This window comes from Rhinoderma darwinii, chromosome 3, assembly GCF_050947455.1.
Source record: "Rhinoderma darwinii isolate aRhiDar2 chromosome 3, aRhiDar2.hap1, whole genome shotgun sequence".
Lineage (NCBI taxonomy): Eukaryota > Metazoa > Chordata > Amphibia > Anura > Rhinodermatidae > Rhinoderma > Rhinoderma darwinii.
Genome location: NC_134689.1, coordinates 361,011,712 through 361,026,699, shown reverse-complemented (window position 1 = coordinate 361,026,699; position 14,988 = coordinate 361,011,712). Strand labels below are relative to the sequence as shown.

The 14,988-nt window shown below is 45.1% G+C and overlaps 1 protein-coding gene across 1 annotated transcript in view; it reads left to right on the top strand.

Moving 5' to 3' along the window:
- The window catches only part of SH2D6 (SH2 domain containing 6), a 42,391-nt gene that overhangs the window by 7,733 nt on the left and 19,670 nt on the right, over positions 1 to 14,988 (top strand). The window contains exons 2-6 of the mRNA XM_075858576.1: positions 7,033 to 7,058; positions 7,150 to 7,184; positions 9,254 to 9,270; positions 9,351 to 9,453; positions 10,336 to 10,391. Coding sequence (XP_075714691.1) covers positions 7,036 to 7,058; positions 7,150 to 7,184; positions 9,254 to 9,270; positions 9,351 to 9,453; positions 10,336 to 10,391 — 234 coding nt within the window. The 5' untranslated portion in view covers positions 7,033 to 7,035. The remainder of the gene's footprint in view (positions 1 to 7,032; positions 7,059 to 7,149; positions 7,185 to 9,253; positions 9,271 to 9,350; positions 9,454 to 10,335; positions 10,392 to 14,988) is intronic.

The window sequence follows — 14,988 nt, the reverse complement described above, 5'->3', positions numbered from 1 at the left end:
GTTTCTCTGCTAAGGGCACAGGACTACTTCACCGCATCAATGGGAGAATGGATGGAGCCATGTACCGTGTAATACTGAGTGACAACCTCCTTCCCTCCACCAGGACATTAAAAATGGCTCGTGGCTGGGTCTTCCAGCACGACAATGACCCGAAACACACAGCCAAGGCAACAAAGGAGTGGCTTAAAAAGAAGCACATTAAGGTCATGGAGTGGCCTAGCCAGTCTCCAGACCTTAATCCCATCGAAAACTTATGGAGGGAGCTGAAAATCCGAGTTGCCAAGCGACAGCCTCGAAATCTTAATGATTTACAGATGATCTGCAAAGAGGAGTGGGCCAAAATTCCATCTAACATGTGTGCAAACCTCATCATCAACTACAAAAAACGTCTGACTGCTGTGCTTGCCAACAAGGGTTTTGCCACCAAGTATTAAGTCTTGTTTGCCAAAGGGATCAAATACTTATTTCTCTGTGCACAATGCAAATAAATATATATAATTGTGATTTTCTGTTTTGTTTTTTTATATAATCTATCTCTCACTGGTAAAATTAACCTAGTGTAATGATGGGGGTAGGGAAACAGACAAGTGAGCCCTAATCTACCCGCCACTCAGTCCCTGCCTACTTGCAACGACCCGCCCTAGGCGACGGGGTACAACTGGGCGACGGTCCCTACGCTCAGTAAGTGAACGACAGACAAACAGACAGGGGTACACAAAGCTAAGGGAAATGGGGCAGTTTCCCACGGCAACACCGTGACCAACAAGAGTGGTGAACGAGCCGAGTCAAACCAGGAGTGTATGAGGTACCAAACGCTGAGCAGGAGAGTAGTGAACAAGCCGAGTCAAACCAGGAGTGTACATGGTACCAAACGCAGAGCAGGAGAGTAGTCAGTAAGCCAGGGTCAGTATGAAGCAGGGTCAAATAGTTCAGTAGCTGCAGCAGGGCCAGGAAACCACACGAGAAGAATCACAAGCAAAGAGGAACAGGAAAGGCAGGTATAAATAGACAGAGGGCGGGAGCTAGCTCCGTCTGGCCAGGCTGTGATAGGCTCTCCCACTCCTAAGCCTGCCATCCTGAGTGGTGGAAGATGGAGTCAGTCTCACAGACATAGAAGCAGGTGCAGACTGATTACCTATGGGCGTATACACAGAAGCTGTGCCTGGCAGATCCTTTACAGTACCCCCCCCCTTTTATGAGGGGCCACCGGACCCTTTCTAGGTGGACCTGGTTTATTGGGGAAACGAAGGTGGAACTTCCTGACCAATACCCCAGCGTGAACATCCCGGGCGGGTACCCAAGTCCTCTCCTCAGGCCGGTATCCTCTCCAATGGACCAGGTACTGGAGGGAGCCTTGGACCATCTTGCTGTCCACAATCTTGGCCACCTCGAATTCCACCCCCTCAGGGGTGAGAACAGGACAGGAGGGACAGGAGGTTTCCTCGAGGGAGCCAAGGACGGGGAGCAGCGTTTAAGGAGGGAGGCATGAAACATGTGTATTCAAAAAGATGGGGGCAACTCCAGTCGGAAGGAGACAGGATTGAGGACTTCAATGACCTTATACGGCCCTATAAACCGGGGAGCAAACTTCTTGGACGGGACCTTAAGGAGCAAGTACTTAGACGATAACCACACCAGATCCCCGACCATAAACAAGGGGTTAGCAGAACGTCTTCTATCTGCCTGGGTTTTTTGTATGCTCTGGGACGCCCCTAGGTTCTTCTGAACCTGGGCCCAGACTGTGCACAGTTCCCGATGAACGACCTCTACCTCGGGATTGTTGGAACTACCAGGTGAAACGGAGGAGAACCGTGGATTAAACCCAAAATTACAGAAAAAGGGGGAGACCCCTGATGAGTTACTGACCCGGTTATTAAGGGAAAATTCGGCGAGGGGAATGAATGAGACCCAATCATATTGACAGTCAGAGATAAAACACCTTAAATATTGTTCTAGAGACTGATTAGTCCTCTCGGTTTGGCCATTAGTTTCAGGATGGAAGGCAGAGGAGAAGGACAGATCAATCTCCAAATTTTTACAGAAGGCTCTCCAAAACAATGAAACAAATTGTACCCCTCTGTCCAAAACAATATTGACAGGGACCCCATGGAGACGCAGGATGTGTTTGACAAACAAGGTAGCTAACGTCTTAGCATTGGGTAGTTTCTTGAGGGGCACAAAGTGGCACATCTTACTGAACCGGTCTACTACAACCCACACCACCGACTTGCCTTGAGATGGAGGCAAATCGGTGATAAAATCCATGGAGATATGGGTCCAAGGTCTCTGGGGAATGGGCATAGAACGTAGTAAGCCCGCTGGTCGGGACCTGGGAGTCTTGGACCTAGCACAAACCTCACAAGCGGCGACGTAGGCCTTAACGTCTTTAGGCAACCCAGGCCACCAATAGTTTCTGGCAATGAGGTGCTTGGTACCCAGGATGCCTGAATGACCAGATAGTGCAGAGTCATGATTTTCCCTAAGTACCCTTAGCCGGAATTGCAGGGGAACAAACAGCTTGTTCTCAGGAAGGTTCCCGGGAGCTGAACCTTGATCAGCCGCAATTTCAAAGACTAAATCAGAATCAATAGAAGAAATGATTATACCTGGAGGCAAAATACAAGCAGGATCTTCCTCCGAAGGAGGGCTGGCCATGAAGCTACGCGACAGTGCATCAGCCTTAATATTTTTAGACCCAGCCCTATAGGTAACCAAAAAGTTGAATCTGGTAAAAAATAGCGCCCATCGAGCTTGTCTCGGGTTTAGCCTCTGGGCAGATTCTAGGAAAACCAGATTCTTGTGGTCGGTAAGGACCGTTACCTGGTGCCTAGCCCCCTCCAGGAAGTGGCGCCACTCTTCAAATGCCCATTTAATGGCTAAGAGTTCGCGGTTGCCAATATCATAGTTACTCTCAGTGGGCGAAAACTTCCTGGAGAAGTAGGCACAGGGACGGAGATGGGTGAGGGACCTGGTACCCTGGGACAAGACAGCCCCCACTCCCACCTCGGATGTGTCAACCTCCACGATAAATGGCTCCATTTGGTTGGGCTGAACCAGCACCGGGGCCGAGATAAAGCACTTCTTAAGGACCTCAAAAGCCTGGACAGCCTCAGGAGGCCAGTGGAGGAGATCAGCACCTTTGCGAGTGAGGTCCGTAAGAGGCTTAGCGATGACCGAGAAGTTAGCAATAAATCTCCTGTAATAATTAGCGAACCCCAAGAAACACTGTAACGCCTTCAGGGAGGCAGGTTGGACCCATTCCGCCACAGCCTGGACCTTGGCGGGGTCCATGCGGAATTCATCAGGAGTGAGGATTTGACCCAAAAATGGTATCTCCTGCACCCCAAACACACATTTTTCGGTCTTCGCAAACAGTTTGTTTTCCCGAAGGACCTGGAGCACCTTCCTGACATGCTCAATGTGGGAGGACCAGTCCTTGGAAAACACAAGTATGTCATCAAGGTACACTACAAGAAATACCCCCAGGTAATCTCTTAAAATCTAATTTATGAAATTCTGGAAGACCGCGGGAGCATTACACAACCCAAAGGGCATGACGAGGTATTCGAAATGACCTTCGGGCGTGTTAAACGCAGTCTTCCACTCATCCCCCTCCTTGATGCGGATAAGGTTATACGCCCCCCGTAGATCAAACTTAGAGAACCATTGGGCCCCCTGAACCTGATTAAAGAGATCAGGAATCAAAGGAAGGGGATACTGGTTCCTTACAGTGACCTTATTGAAGTTACGGTAGTCAATGCATGGCCTAAGACCACCATCCTTCTTCCCTACGAAGAAGAAGCCAGCACCTACCGGAGAAGTAGAAGGGCGAATGTAACCCTTGGCCAGGCATTCCTGGATATACTCTCTCATGGCTTCACGTTCGGGACAAGAGAGATTAAATATCCTACCCTTAGGGAGTTTAGCTCCTGGTACCAAATCGATAGCGCAATCGTATTCTCTATGAGGAGGTAACACTTCGGAGGCCTCCTTAGAGAAAACATCAGCGAAGTCCTGAACAAACTCAGGTAGCGTGTTCACCTCCTCAGGGGGAGAAATAGAATTAACAGAAAAACATGACGTCAAGCATTCATTACCCCATTTGGTAAGCTCCCCAGTATTCCAGTCAAACGTGGGATTATGCAACTGCAACCAGGGAAGGCCTAAAACCAAATCGGACGATAATCCCTGCATCAACAGTACAGAGCACTGCTCCAAATGCATGGAGCCAACAAGGAGTTCAAAAACAGGGGTATGCTGTGTAAAATAACCATTAGCAAGAGGAGTGGAGTCGATACCCACTACCGGGACAGGTTTAGGCAAATCAATCAAAGGCATAGCTAGAGACATAGCAAATTCCACAGACATGATATTAGCAGAAGACCCTGAATCCACGAAGGCACTGCCGGTAGCAGACCTACCACCAAAAGAGACCTGAAAGGGAAGCAAGATTTTATTATGTTTCATATTTACGGGAAATACCTGTGCGCCCAAGTGACCTCCCCGATGATCACTTAGGCGCGGAAGTTTTCCGGCTGCTTATTCTTACGCCTAGGACAGGTGTTCACTTGATGCTTGTCATTCCCACAATAGAAGCAGAGACCATTCGTCCTGCGGAACTCTCTACGTTGTCGGGGGGACACGGAGGCCCCGAGTTGCATAGGTACCTCCGAGTCTTCCGTGGAAGAGCGAAGCAACGGGACCTTGGGAGGCATCATGTGGGAGTCAGAGGGGAAAACACAAAAACGTTCTAGTTGTCAATCCCTGAGACGTCGGTCAAGTCGTACCGCTAAAGCCATAACCTGGTCTAGGGAGTCAGAAGAGGGATAGCTAACTAGCAGGTCTTTCAGGGCGTTCGACAGACACAACCTAAACTGGTACCTTAAGGCAGGGTCATTCCACCGAGAAGCTACGCACCACTTCCTAAAGTCAGAACAATACTCCTCAACAGGTCTCTTACCCTGACGTAAGGTCACCAGCTGACTATCGGCAAAGGCAGTCCTGTCAGTCTCGTCATAAATGAGTCCGAGAGCAGAAAAGAAAAGATCAACGGAGGAAAGTTCAGGGGCGTCAGGAGCCAAGGAGAAGGCCCATTCTTGGGGCCTTTCCTGGAGCCGGGACATAGTTATACCCACCCGCTGGCTCTCAGAACCTGAGGAGTGAGGCTTTAAGCGAAAGTAGAGCCTACAACTCTCCCGAAAGGAGAGAAAAGTCCTCTGGTCCCCTGAGAACCGGTCAGGCAACTTGAGGTGGGGTTCAAGAGGTGAGGTGAGGGGCACTACCATGGTAGCGTCAGGCTGGTTGACCCTCTGAGCCAGCGCCTGGACCTATAGGGAGAGACCCTGCATTTGCTGAGCCAGGGTCTCAAGGGGGTCCATAGTAGTGTGAGGGACCAGGGTAGCCTAGGTATATGCGCTTGTGATTATGTAATGATGGGGGTAGGGAAACAGACAAGTGAGCCCTAATCTACCCGCCACTCAGTCCCTGCCTACTTGCAACGACCCGCCCTAGGCGACGGGGTACAACTGGGCGACGGTCCCTACGCTCAGTAAGTGCACGACAGACAAACAGACAAGGGTACACAAAGCTAAGGGAAATGGGGCAGTTGCCCACGGCAACACCGTGAGCAACAAGAGTGGTGAACGAGCCGAGTCAAACCAGGAGTGTATGAGGTACCAAACGCTGAGCAGGAGAGTAGTGAACAAGCCGATTCAAACCAGGAGTGTACGAGGTACCAAACGCAGAGCAGGAGAGTAGTCAGTAAGCCAGGGTCAGTATGAAGCAGGGTCAAATAGTTCAGAAGCTGCAGCAGGGCCAGGAAACCACACGAGAAGAATCACAAGCAAGGAGGAACAGTAAAGGCAGGTATAAATAGACAGAGGGCGGGAGCTAGCTCCGTCTGGCCAGGCTGCGATAGGCTCTCCCACTCCTAAGCCTGCCATCCTGAGTGGTGGAAGATGGAGTCAGTCTCACAGACATAGAAGCAGGTGCAGACTGATTGTAAAGGACCTGCCAGGCACAGCTTCGGGGTTAACTCCCAGAACTAATCAGTCAGCACCTGAGAATACATCCCTGAGACTGACTCCTGCTTCCACCATTCAGGCTGGCAGGCTTAGGAGTGGGAGAGCCTATCGTAACCTGGCCAGACTCAGCTAGCTCCCGCCCTCGGTCTATTTAAGCCTGCACTTCCTGTCCCTCGGTGCTTGTTATTGCTTGTGTTTCTTTCCTTGTGGTTTCCTGGCCCAGCTACAGCTCCTGCTATTTTTGATCCTGCTCCATACAGACCCTGGCTTACCGACTACTCTTCTGCTTTTCGTTTTGTACCTCGCACACTCCTGGCTTGACTCGGCTCGTTCACCACTCTGGTTGCTCACGGTGTTGTCGTGGGCAACGGCCCCTTTACCTTGCTTGTGTTCCTTTGTATGTTTGTCGTGTTTGTCGTGCACTTACTGAGCGCAGGGACCGCCGCCCAGTTGTACCCCGTCGCCTAGGGCGGGTCGTTGCAAGTAGGCAGGGTCAGAGTGGCGGGTAGATTAGGGATCACTTGTCCGTTTCCCTACCCCCTGCCATTACACTGATTATCTATTGGCGTATACACAGAAGCTGTGCCTGGCAGATCCTTTACACCTAGCCTAAAAATTATAGGCTGTTCATGTCTTTGACAGTGGGCAAACTTACAAAATCAGCAAGGGATCAAATACTTATTTCCTTCACTGTATGTATTTTTGACTATGAGCTCTGGGTTGCAGGTCCCCTTGTATCAGTACGTAATTGTAAGTCATTTACAGCTAGGTAAAATCCTTGTTGTAGCTGTGAGGGTATATTTATACGTAAGATGAGAAGAAACAAGTGGACAGAAGAGGACAACACAAGTGATGAAATTTACTGATGATTGGTTTTATTTTGGGGGACATGATGTTTAGAAGGGGCTGTCCCATCAGGATACGCTATGACCATATCTCTTTACTTGTCTTTTGTGCGATATCTGAATAGTATATTTTTGAGCAGTTATTTTATTCCCTTTTCCTTCAGAATATGAACGGAAGCAACAGGAAGCAGTACGTATAACATACGTCATAATTATTACCATGTATATTGCTTTAATGGCATCCTGTATTCTAATGTATGTCTACATGGCTTTGCTTTCAGGTTCTCCGCGACTCCTCGACCTCTCTATCAATATGGTAACATAAAATCTAGTATAACGCATTAAAGGCGTTTTCCTACACTATATTAATAGGAAATGCCATAAATGTCGGATTGATGGGGTCTGACCACTGGAACTTTACCATGTGCCGAAAGAAGGAGCTACAAAGTTTTTCCAAGCACCATGCCCCTTTCGCTCCCATAAGCCACGCTTGGATTCTTTGGGCCTATTAACTCCTAGCAGCAGTTTCTAACGTTATATTAGGGAATTACTATATTAATAATTAATTACATTGTGCTCTTTGCTAAGAACAGGCCAAATATGTTCACCCTGTTGCTTTGATAAAGAGGAAATAGCCAGCCGGATCTCCACACTCTTCTAAAGAGCCGTCATTGTCATTAACATTGAGTCTAAAGATTAATGACATATTCTGAACTTCCAAATCCCAGTTTACAGACAGGGTAGGGGGCTAGAAGGGAAATGTTTCCCTGCTGGGGCTTCTCCAAAAGTTCACCTTCGTAATCACTTCTTTCAATGCATCTAAAATTAAAAACTAAGCAACTTTGCAAATAGTCTTTAAAAAAAACAACAATCGTTTTGTGTCTACGGTTTATAGGCAGAGCTGTATGTTTCCATAGTAACAGACTACAAACAAACTGTGTAGTCTGATTCTACAGTCATAGTGCCTTCTATCCGACTCTAATTGTTACTTACATTTGGTAGGTTAGTAAGAAGTAGGGGACAAAGGGAAGAGTATGGCTGCAAGATCTGACTACACAAAGTCAACAGTTTTATGGAGCATAAACTGTTATCAAATCTTGATAACCTAAAGCCGACCATGGGCATGGAATAAATGCCATCCAAAAGATGTTCCTCCCCTGTGGATGTGTGGGAGACCCTTTGTATATATGGTGGAGTTGCCCAAGGGTATGCCGATTCTGGTGACGAATCTTTAATATGTTATTTTCTATAACTCAGATTAACTTGAAATTGTCCCTGTCACAGGCATTACTGAATGAGGCTGTCCCTGTATTATCTAAAGCCTCTCATAAATTTGTATCCTTTCTTTTTCTGGTAGCCAAATTATTATAGCTACATCCTGGAAAAGCCCAGTGATTCCTATTCATCTAGTTAAAGAGGCTCTGTCACCACATTATAATTTCCTTATATTGTACATGACAGTTTACAGTGTAATCTCACGAGACTACGCCTGCTATGCTGTAAATCGCAGAGAAGTGGTCAGGATTCTGAATACACATGACGTCCTGGCTGGGGGTAATGTATATTCATTATCAGGACACTGCAGTAATGTTATAGTGTGTGTATGAGGATGCAGATAGCGATATAGCTATATCGCTATCTGCAGTGTAAATGAATGGGGAGAAGTGTATGACGCTGATTGGTCACTGATTGGTCAGCGTCATACACTCCTCTGTACAACGCCCACTTGGCCAAAAAGTAAAACACGCCCAGTTGTCCATTGAGAAACTCATTAGCATAAAGCTAATATAGGTCATAACTCCGTCAAAAATGATCGTTTTTCTAAATAAAAAACACTGCTGTAATCTACATTACAGCGCCGATCACATCATGTACAATATAGGGAACTTATAATGTGGTGACAGAGCCTCTTTAAGACTAAATTGAATTGGATTATGGTTAATGATCGGTTGCATTGTATGGTCTCAGATAAAGAAGAACTCTTTCTTTAAGTTTGGCAGCTTTGGCTCGGATACCTTGGGATGATCTCTTAGGTTAATTTTGCCTAAAAGACACTTGACCCTCATTTTCCTGTCCTTCCCCCCTCTTTTCCCAATTTCTCTCCCTCCCCCTTTTATTCCTTTCTTACCTTTTATGTGATATGTAGCAAGTCTTGAATTATAATTGTATGTTATGATTTGATCTACGGGGACTGCCCCCGACTAGATATTTTCTTTTGTATTGCTTGATGTACTGTTTACCTCTCCTTGTAAAACTTCAATAAAAATTATTGAAACACACAAAAGATGTTCCTCCCCAGTTATCATCCGCACTCCAGTAATATTAGTTGTAAACTTTTGGCCATTTTATCATTATGTAATAACTCGTATTCTGTCTTTTTTGCAGATAATAACCTGGCAGAAGTAAGTGCCGCTGTATTCTCCTTCATGTACAGTTTTTTTTGTGATTTTGCTACGTCACATTTCTTTCATTTCTTCACCAGGAAGAAGAGGACGATGACTTGTACGAGCCCCCACCATGTGACCTCCAGAGTAGGACCTTGCCATATGTCTGGACAGCACAGGAGAACCACAGTACATATTTAGGTAATAAGACAATGGTACTGAGACTTATTGAAGCATTTGGCCCCCAGTACACAAACACTATTCTCTTTTCATGCTTCATTATATACTAAGACCAGGGCCAGATTAAGGTCGGTGGAAGTATCTGGGCAATAATTTTTTAGGCCTGGACCCCACCTGAAACCCTATCGTAGTCACATTCAGGGTAGGTGGTCGGGCATGTGCATGGCCCTTTCCACTGAAGTCTATGTGAATTACAGAGACAGCCGAGCGCCTGCTTTAGACTTCAGAGGAGAGAGACACATGAATGCATGGCTACCTCTCATCGCCAAGGTGGTGGAAGCCCCAGGACGTTCCCTATGTCGCTCCCTATAATTGGGCCCTTACTGGTAGAATATTTTGTGAGTCTCCTGTAGGGATCACTTATTATTTCATAGTCTTTTTATGGTATCATGTCACATACACACTCACATTTATTTCTAAGCCTGGATGCATGGGAAAAATAATTTATAGACTAGGGTTGCATGTGCAAAAAGGCAACGTGTAAAGGTATCGTGGATTGTGGCAATATATGAACTTAGTAAGTATTGCATCAAATACAATAGTGTACATATGAGGAGCCTTTATGGGGCACTCAGGTTGGCCCACGCCCTTCCTTATATGAATGATACCACATAAGGGAGGGGGCACTGGCTCCAGAATGACACCAAGGGATGGACACAGTACAGAGGTGAAATAATTGGGCTCTCCTGTCCTGGGAAGGGGGGTGGTTTGGAGAAATGTGATGGTGTGATCCAGCACCATCAGGGGCCTTATTTTAAGTTTGTGGCAACCTATAGAGAGTCCATAGTTATTGTATTATTAGTTTGCACACTATAAAGAGTTTTTTGCATAATTTCCACTTAGGTCGCTCTGCCGTTGGTCCTCCTCCTCAAAAACCTCCCATACCAGACAGGAACCAGGTAAGTGATCATATTGCAGATCCCAGAGGTCTGTGGACTTTTTACTCATCGTTATAATAACAATAGTTTTATTTCAGTGAGTAGGTTCATTGAGAAGCCTACAAAAATGTTCCTGTAAAAACACCACCAGCAAAAATATCCTAACTAGAATTCATTACAACATCATCAGGTATAAAAGCATCACAAAAAAATGTGGGGTCAAAAAAGCTCATGTGCACCAATGTACACCCTTAAACAAGAAGCACCAATGCATAATAGGTAATAATCATAATTAGTCAGTGACTGCTCTTGCCACCAGACAAAGGAGCCTCTTTTTCACATTCCATTGCCCCCATGACATATCTAGTCAAAGTGCCTCCTTTACATTAGCAGCCATAGTGGCTCAAAATAGTGCTAGTCATTGAAGCCTCAACAAATGGCAGCCACAGTGCTCAATTGAAGAGGATCTGTTAGCTCTCCTGACATGTCTGTTTTAGCAAATACTCATATTCCCCATAATATAACAATTCTAGAATATCTTTTCTTAGAACTCTGCTTTGTGCCATTCCTCTGTTATTCTTCCTAGAAATTTACGAATAAATTGACAACTGGGCGTTTCTACTTGGGTTGTGTCCCTATACCGTTTGACATTGTCCAATAAAGTGCTGACAGTGCTAGACTTTGTAGGGACACCCCGAGTTGTTACTTTATTCATACCGTTCCAGGAGAAATGACGCAATTCAGAGTTTTAAGAAAAGATGATTCAGAATTTTTATTTCATGAGGAATATAAGTATTTACTAAAACAGACATGTCAGGAGAGCTGACTGGTTTTCTATGACAGAGCTAGTCACGATGCTGCCCTATAAGTTCCCCAAGCACAGAGCCAGACAAAAGAAGTGCCCCCATAAAATTGCTAGATGTAGTAATTGACTAGCAATGCATTAAAGCATTTTTTTTTACCCCCTAAACTAAATTGGTATCGCTAGGAATAATACCCCCATACTGTTACTGAATAACACCACCACACCATAACAACAGTGACTGAATAATACCCCCATACTGTTACTTAATAATACCACCATACCATAACCACATAGTGACTGACTAATACCCCAATACTGATACTGAATAATACTGCCACACCATAACCAAATAGTGACTGAATAATACCCCCATACTGTTACTGAATAATACCACCACACCATAACCACATAATGACTACTGAATAATACCCTCATACTGATACTGAATAATACCCCATATTCTTACTGAATGATTTCGCCACACCATAACCACATAGTGACTAAATAATACCCCAGTACTGTTACTGAATAATACCGCCACACCATAACCACATAGTGACCGAATTATACCCCCATACTGTTACTGAATAATACCGCCACACCATAACCACATAGTGACTGACTAATACCCCAATACTGAGACTGAATAATACTGCCACACCATAACCACGTAGTGACTGAATAATACCCCATACTCTTACTGAATGATTTCGCCACACCATAACCACATAGTGACTAAATAATACCCCAGTACTGTTACTGAATAATACAGCCACACCATAACCACATAGTGACTGAATAATACCCCCATACTGTTACTGAATAATACCGCCACACCATAACCAAATAGTGACTGAATAATACCCCCATACTGTTACTGAATAATACCACCACACTATAACCACATAGTGACTACTGAATAATACCCTCATACTGATACTGAATAATACCCCATACTCTTACTGAATGATTTCGCCACACCATAACCACATAGTGACTAAATAATACCCCAGTACTGTTACTGAATAATACCGCCACCCTATAACCGCATAGTGACTGAATTATACCCCCATACTGTTACTGAATAATACCGCCACACCATAACCACATAGTGACTGAATAATACCACCATACTGTTACTGAATAATACTGCCACACCATAACCACGTAGTGACTGAATAATACCCCCATACTGTTACTGAATACCACCACACCATAACCACATAGTGGCTGAATAATACCCCCATACTGTTACTGAATAATACCACCACACCATAACCACATCATGACTAAATAATACCCCCATACTGTTACTGAATAATATCACCACACCATAACCACATAGTGACTGAATAATACCACCATACTGTTACTGAATAATACTGCCACACCATAACCACATAGTGACTGAATAATACCACCATACTGTTACTGAATAATACTGCCACACCATAACCACGTAGTGACTGAATAATACCCCCATACTGTTACTGAATAATACCACCACACCATAACCACATAGTGACTGAATAATACCCCCATACTGTTACTGAATAATACCACCACACCATAACCACATCATGACTAAATAATACCCCCATACTGTTACTGAATAATATCACCACACCATAACCACATAGTGACTGAATAATACCACCATACTGTTACTGAATAATACTGCCACACCATAACCACATAGTGACTGAATAATACCACCATACTGTTACTGAATAATACTGCCACACCATAACCACGTAGTGACTGAATAATACCCCCATACTGTTACTGAATAATACCACCACACCATAACCACATAGTGACTGAATAATACCCCCATACTGTTACTGAATAATACCACCACACCATAACCACATCATGACTAAATAATACCCCCATACTGTTACTGAATAATATCACCACACCATAACCACATAGTGACTGAATAATACCACCATACTGTTACTGAATAATACTGCCACACCTTAACCACATAGTAACTGAATAATACCACGATACTGTTACTGAATAATACTGCCACACCATAACCACATAGTGACTGAATAATACCCCCATACTATTACTGAATAATACTGCTACACCAGATCTACATAGTGACTGAATAATACCCCCACACTGTTACTGAATAAAAAACACTATACAGAGACCAATATTACCGCCATATAGTGACCATATAGTGGTCGATGCCAGTTCTATGCAGGAGCTCTGCAGACCATATAAGCGATTACAGAACATTTATATCCAGTATCTCACAGGTGATGTTTTCTCCGATTAGTCGTTCACATTCGGTTTTTTTCTGCATCCGGCCCAGACCACTGTGACAACTTATTCCAGTCATGAATCTTCGCTGCAGAATTTGACAAACAGACATGTTGGTTTCTTAATAATGATCCCTTAGTGCTCGACACAATAAAAGTGCCCCATCAGTAACCACGCCCCCACACAGTAATAATGCCCCCTGTATATAGTGCCACACACAGCCCCCTGTAGATAGTGCCACACACAGCCCCCCTTGTACTTAGTGCCACACAGCCCCCCCATGTATTTAGTGCCAAACAGCCCCCCTCTGTATTTAGTGGCACACAGCCTCCCTTGTACTTAGTGCCATGCAGCCCCCCCTTGTACTTAGTGCCACACAGCCCTCCTTGCACTCACTGCCACACAGCCCCCCCTCCCGACACTTAGTGCCACACAGCCCCCCTTGTGGATACTGCCACACAGCCCTCCTTGTACTTCGTGCCACACAGCCCCCCTTGTACTTCGTGCCACACAGCCCCCCTTGTACTTCGTGCCACACAGCCCCCCTTGTACTTAGTGCCACACAACCCCTTGTACTTAGTGCCACACAGACCCCTTTTGTACTTAGTGCCACACAGCCCCCCTTGTACTTAGTGCCACACAGCCCCCTTGTAGATAGTGCCACACAGCCCCCCTTGCACTTAGTGCCACAAAGCCCGCCCCCCTTGTAGATACCACCACACAGCCCCCAGAGCGGAGAGCAGTAGCGGTAGCCTACCGCTACCACTCTTCGCTCTCCCTGACGTGACTCACCATCATGATATCACTGACTTTTATTGCTAGCATTGTCTTGTAGATTTCAAATGACCAAAACCCATTAATCAGAGCCAAAGGGATGAGGCAGTATGGGATCCTTTCATTCTGGGAATCCATGGAGGATCCTGTTAACATATCCTGATGACTTCTGACTCCAGGAATCCGACTTGTGAATCCCTCAAATGTAGACAATTCAAAATGCATCCTCTTCACATATGGGTGAATAAAAAACGCTTTTTGAGACCTTCTATTTGGAGTGCTGCCTCATTCTTTTGAATGATCCTATCCTCTCATTAATACACACAAATGCATTTACCAATATTACAAAATACATATTGGACAAACTTGTGCTTCAAGTTCAATATTCCTGGATACACGTTAAACTTTTATACCGCCACAAGGTGTCATAGTCTGAGCGTACTTTGTAAAGAGAAAGTTTCGCTGTTTTGTGTATATACCCAGTTCACTTCCCCATGACAGATCCACATACACTCGGATTATAGACAATACGTTTTTTTCTGATGAGAGGACTCTTGGCTGTTTCCATATCTCCCATAGACTTTAATTGATAGTGATCAAATATGTGAGACCACTTATCTGCCAGAAAAAGGCACTAGGTACCTCCATTCTCAGGATTGCTGGTAGTCCCAGTAATCTGACTCCCTCCTTTGAGATTATTATGGCACATCCACGATGGGGTTTGCTACTTCCTTTTTGGAAAACCTGAATCTAATGTCTCAT